The 6,196-nt window shown below is 45.2% G+C and overlaps 1 protein-coding gene across 1 annotated transcript in view; it reads right to left on the bottom strand.

The window, feature by feature from the left end:
• Positions 1–282: 282 nt before the first annotated feature.
• bcl2l1 (BCL2 like 1) overlaps positions 283–6,196 on the bottom strand; it is a 48,010-nt gene continuing 42,096 nt past the window's right edge. Inside the window, exon 2 of the mRNA XM_070895901.1 lies at positions 283–1,585. Within this exon, the coding sequence (XP_070752002.1) occupies positions 1,445–1,585 (141 nt within the window). The 3' untranslated portion in view covers positions 283–1,444. The remainder of the gene's footprint in view (positions 1,586–6,196) is intronic.

Here is a 6,196-nt window from a genome sequence, read left to right as displayed (position 1 = left end):
AAATTGGACAGCTCTTTCAAAGAGCCGAAACAGACAATAGGCCGAATGGCCTCTCTCTGCTGTATCATTCTATAATGCCATGAAGAGGGACAGGAGTAGGGGGGCTGTAATTGGCTTCTGTGCCTCTGGCCAAAAGTAAAGCAGCCAGAGACCCTGCTCCTGATCAGTACAGTGACTCCTGATGCAGTCTGCATACCTGCAGCATGCTTGTTAATGATGCCTTCTGCAGTCAGATTGTCTACCAACATATTGCACAGGGAAAAATGGCAAAAAAACAGAAGATGGTGTTTTAGTGTTTAATTTAAAAACAAATCATTTTAATTTAAATTTTAAGACATTCTGTGTAAAATAGGCTCGCTTCTAATGTGGTGTGAGCAGCAATCTAAGGAGGAATGATTACAGTGAGTATAGTGACCAGTAGTCACACCTTCAGCATCCACATGTTGCAGCTGAAAACCTTTTTAAAATAAATTTGACGCATTAAAGAAATGTGGGGACCCGCACTCCACTCAATCCTTCACAAGTGATCACATCACCTTGTCAAAACACCGCTTTCACTCCTGCTGAGGAGCGAGTGGGAGCTTCAACTTGCAATCCACCCAAGGGCAACGGACTCAAATTCTTCTGCATTATCCATTCTTGAGGATCACCAAGAGGGCCCCAAGGACACAGGCTGCCCATCGAGACTGGCATGGTACCAACACTGGGAGTGCCCGCCCCATCCAAAAACATCACAACACCAGCTGCTTAAAAATAATTTTAAATGCGATGTAAATAAAATGTCAAAGTCAGCCTTCAGTAGCAAGGAACCTCTCCTCTCATCCCTCATCCATTGCTCGTGTGATCCCGGCTGCTCCTGGTGTGTCTTTTTGTTAGGGCTGTTGCCCACCATTTCCTTTGGTTTCCAGCCCTCAGGCCACAGGCATTCCGAGAACAAGCAGCATCTTTTCCCCAGGCTGCCCTTCAATCCCAGTGACTAGGGTTGCTTCCTGGCCTGGCTCCCGATCGGCTCGGTCACACCCAATAGGATGCGTCTCAAAATGAACACCACCGTGCTGAGAGAGATTGGACCTGTATTCCGCATTCTTGGCGATCCTGCACAGAACACAGTCACCTAACAGAGATCTTCATTGTATAAGCTGCTGGCCAGTGCCTCTGCTCCAGGTTTAATATTCCTGAATAAAAAGTTAGCTTCACTAACTGATGTAGTTGATTTGTTTGTAGATAATCTCCATTTCTGTCACAGCACCCTGACTGCTTCATACTTGTAAACTGAGTACACATACACAATACATAATGTACAAACAGCTGAGAGATCAGTCTCAGCACAAGGGATAAGCAGAGATCCATTAGTGCAGCTTTCAGTCCTGCCAGTCGGATAAAATATTCTCCCAATGCAGCGGTCGTTGCCCGAGGCTTGCCTCTTGGTGTAGTCTTGCAGCCGTTATCTTCTCCGGGCCAGGAATGCAGCAATGGCCAGCGTTGCACCCACAGCCGCTAGTGCCATAATCCAATTCACCACCGACTCATGCAACTGACGGCTACGAGCAGCAGCGTTATTCCCATACAGCGCCGCAAAGGCATCCTGGGAAAAGATAGCAACAGCACGAGTTAGCCACCAGCACAATGCATTTAATACCAGTCCCAGCTCCACACGCTCATTACCCACACCTTGTAGACGCCATGATCGGGCTCCCCGGTAAATCATGGCAAAATCCCTGTCTAAACCAAAGAGGAGAAGGTGCTAGGTTCAATCCCTGCTCTGTACTAGATTCGCCAGTCACAGCCAGGGCAGCGGTGGGAACTCGACACTTTTCATTAACATGTGTTCTGAACCCGTTTGGTAAGGTTGGATTTATTGTCTGTCCCTAGTTGCCGAGAAAGAACGGAGCAGCTTGCTGGGCCAATTCAGAAGGCATTAGGAGCCAGCCATGTATTGGGGCCTGGACCCACGTCAGGTAAAGACAGTGAGAGTGGATACAGAAGGATTGTAAATGTGGCAGAGGGATGGAAATAGGGAATCATGGGAAAGTAGCTAAAGAAATGTCAAGATACAGACAACTGCAGAATCGACAGAAAAAAAAGGGGTTACCAAGAGTTGAGGTTGAGGTTGAGGTTAAACACGGGTCATGAGAAAGACGCAAGGCGGCACAAAGAAAGAAAGCAATCCTAGATAGGAGGAGAAAAGTAAGGGCTTTTACTGATAAGGAGGAAGAGAAACTAATTGGGTTCTTTACTTATAAGGGAAGACAGTGTAGCAAAGCTATAACTAACCTGACCCTGACACCAGCCTTAATTGGGAGACTTTCTTGCCTGCCATTGGACGTACTCGGGGGGGGAGGGGGGGAGGCAGAAAGGGATTGGATAGACCAAGTGCTAATGAAATGTGTTCTGTTTTGAAAATGTATAACTGTTGTTGTGTCGCACTGAAAAGAGGCTTGTCCAGAGGAAGGTAAAAAGGCTCTGATTGAGTGTGTCCCTTTGTCTTGACAAGTCCCGGCCGGAGAATCTTCAATAAAGGTCCTTTACAGAAAAGGCAAGGTGTTCGCGTCAGTGTATTAGCTGAAACAGATTGAGGGGAAAAGAATCCGTATTAACAACAGGATCAAGGTAGGTTGTGATGCCCTCCAGTTAACTTAGCTGCTAACATACTCTATCCAGCTTCACAAAAGAATGGCCTCTTAGGGGAGGTATGGAGCCTGGGAACAGCTGAGGAACTGCAGCCCAGAGAGTCAGCGCCTTTAGCCACAAGAGGCGAAAGAGGAGCAAACTGGCAACATTCTCATGAAGAATCTCTGCTCCCAACATGCTATTGGTGTAAGAGCATCAAGCATTTTTACACACTACACAGGATTACATCAATAGGATATACAGCACAGAAACAGGCCATTCCCCCCCAACCAGGCAATGCCGGCATTTATACTCCACTCGAGCCTCCTCCAGTCTTCCCTCACCTAACTATCAGCATAACCCTCTATTCCCTTCTCCCCCATGTGCTTATCTAGCTTCCCCTTTAATGCATCGATACTATTCACTTCAACATTCTCACCACTCTCTGGGTAAAGAAGTTTCTTCTGAATTCCCTATTGGATTTCTTGGTGACTATCTTATATTGATGGCCTCTAGTTATGCTCTTCCCCACCAAGTGGAAACATTCTCTCTGTATCCACTCTATCAAAACCTATCATTTCAAGGACCTCTATTAGGTCACCCCTCAGCCTCTTTTCAAGAGAAAAGAGACCCAGCCTGTTCATCATTTCCCGATATATATATACCCTCGCATTTCTGGTATCATCCTTTTAAATCCTCTCTGCACCCTCCAGTACAACACATGATTGCCCCCAGCCCCCATTTTATTACAGACACTGTGTATTGCTGTACAAACAGATTCACTTATTTTTAATAGCAGTTCCTCTCTCTTTATTTGTAACCATCTTTTTAAACTCCTGTTCTATAACTATTTATTCCCTGGCCATCAAAGTCCTCGCTCACTTTACTCTTTCCTAAGCTCTCCTCTCCTGTTTTGTTTATATTTAGGTGGTTTCATTTATTGTAGATCCCCTCCCCTCTCCTTACATTAAAACTGAACTTAACAAACTGCAGTAAGTTTGTGTAAATGACCAGAAGACATTGTGAACCCAGTACACCCAGTGGGTGACACTGCCACTGAAGCAGCAGTCCGTGGTGCTGCCTGTTTAGTTTGAACCATCTCCCAGCTATAATCAGTGTTCATACCACAAGGGCAGACTGAGGCTCTCAATAACCCAGAACCTGCGCCATTATATGTGCATTACCCATACTGCACCAGGGATCATGGGCGGCACACCAAGCTCTCGGTTACCATCCCACACTGTCATGCTATAAGCTCACTGATTTACAACTAAGATGGTGCACAAAAAGATACTAACAGTACAATACAAGAATGAATCCACAAACGCACACACTAGAACCTAATTCTTACGCAGTTTGTTATGGGATAGGGCTTTTGGATGAAGCAGGCTTTTGTAGATCTCCAATGACACAAGGCTGTAGGAGCAAAATGATTTGGGGTGCACACAGTCCAAGTGACTACAAACTGAAATGAGACTACAGAGAAACCCTACTGATCTTGTAGTTTCTGGGTCTCGATACACAGGCTCAATCAACCAAGATCAAAAACACTGCATAAAGGACTATTGGATGTCATAATAATGAGCAATGTGAATGAAAATCACCTGGATATAAAGGCCTAAACAATGTACACCTTGAACTGCTGGAACCAAACCCAACGACCAGTTCAATCTAGCCTATTTTTCCATAATCCACCCAAGTCCATGTGAAGTGTTGCCAAGTCAGTCAGCTTCCATCTTAACTCAGTTTGGTTCAGCGACAGCACTTTATCCTGAGTCAGAAGATTGTGGGTACAAACCCCATTTGAAATAAATCTAAGCTGACCGTGCAGTAAATAGGATTACATAGGGTATACGACACAGAAACAGGCCCTTCGGCCCAACCAGTTTATGCCCCACTCGAGCTCCTTCAGTCTTTCCTCATCTAAATCTATCGGCATAACCCTCTATTCCCTCTCCCTCATATGTTTGTCTAGCCGCCCCTTAAATGCATCTATACTATTCACTTCAACCACTCCGTGGTAGCGAGTAGCGAGTTCCACATTCTCACCACTCTGAGTAAAGAAGCTTCTTCTGAATTCCCCATTTCTTATAAGAACATACGAAATAGAAACAGGAGTAGACCATTTGGCCCCTCGAGCCTGCTCCGCCATTCAATATCATGGCTGATCCGATCATGGACTCAGCTCCACTTCCCCACCTGTTCCCCATAACCCCTTATCGGTTAAGAAACTGTCTATTCTGTCTTAAATTTATTCAATGTCCCAGTTTCCACAGCTCTCTGAGGCAGCGAATTCCACAGATTTACAACCCTCTGAGAAGAAATTTCTCGCCATCTCCTTTTTTAATGGGCGGCCCCTTATTCTAAGATCATGCCCTCTAGTTCTAGTCTCCATCAGTGGAAACATCCTCTCTGCATCCACCTTGTCAAGCCCCTTCATAATCTTATACATTACAATAAGATCACCTCTCATTCTTCTGAATTCCAATGAGTAGAGGCCCAACCTACTCAACCTTTCCTCATAAATCAACCTCCTCATCCCCGGAATCAATCCAGTGAACCTTCTCTGAACTGCCTCCAAAGCAAGTATATCCTTTCGTAAATATGTGTTCTTATATCTCTGTATCTACTCCATCAAAACCTTCCATAAATTTAAAGACCCCTATTAGGTCACCCCTCAGTCTTATTTTTTCGAGATGTAAACCCTTGCATTTCTGGTATCATCCGAGTAAATTTTCTCTGCAGCCTCTCCAGTGCCTCTACATCCTTTTTATAATATAGCGAGAACCATACGCAGTACTCCAAGTGTGGTCTAACCAAGGTTCGATACAGGTTTAGCATAACTTCCCTACTTTTCAATTCTATCCCTCTAGAAATAAACCCTAGTACTTGGTTTGCTTTTTTATGGTCTGTGTTGCAACTTAGTGATTTGTGTATTTGTACCCCGAGATCCCTTTGTTCCTCTACCACACCCAGACTCTCACCCTCCAAGTAATTTGTGATCTCCCTATTCTTCCTACCAAAATGTAATTACAGATACAGCGTCAAAAATCCGGAGTTCCGGAATCCATACTGTTCCAGAATCCGGACACCGGGCTCCTCCGCCCCCCGGCCCGGCCTCCCTCCCCTTACTTCGGCCCGACCTCTCCCACTCCCCCCACCCACCCACCTACCTTCCTTGGCCCAGGTGTTTACGGACTCTGTCAGACATTCCGAAGTCCGGAAATACACAGAATCCGGAATGGCCTAGGTCTCAAGGCTTCCGGATTTTCGACACTGTACCTGTACCTCAAATTTATCTGTGTTGAACTTCATTTGCCAATTATTTGCCCATTCTGCAAGTTTGTTAATGTCCTCCTGTAATTTGTTGCAGTCATCCTCAGTATTGACTATCCCCCCAATTTGGTGTCATCCGCAAATTTAGAAATTGTGTTTTTGATTCCAAACTCTAAATTTTTAATATAAATTGTGAACAACAGTGGTCCCAGCACTGATCCTTGTGTAACACCACTACCCACCTTCTGCCACTGTGAATAGCTGCCCTTTACCCCTACTCTTGCCTTCTGTCTTGAAGCCAGCTGGTTAT

The sequence above is a fragment of the Pristiophorus japonicus genome, chromosome 12, assembly GCF_044704955.1.
Source record: "Pristiophorus japonicus isolate sPriJap1 chromosome 12, sPriJap1.hap1, whole genome shotgun sequence".
Classification (NCBI taxonomy): Eukaryota; Metazoa; Chordata; class Chondrichthyes; family Pristiophoridae; genus Pristiophorus; species Pristiophorus japonicus.
This window is presented reverse-complemented; position numbering and strand designations above follow the sequence as displayed.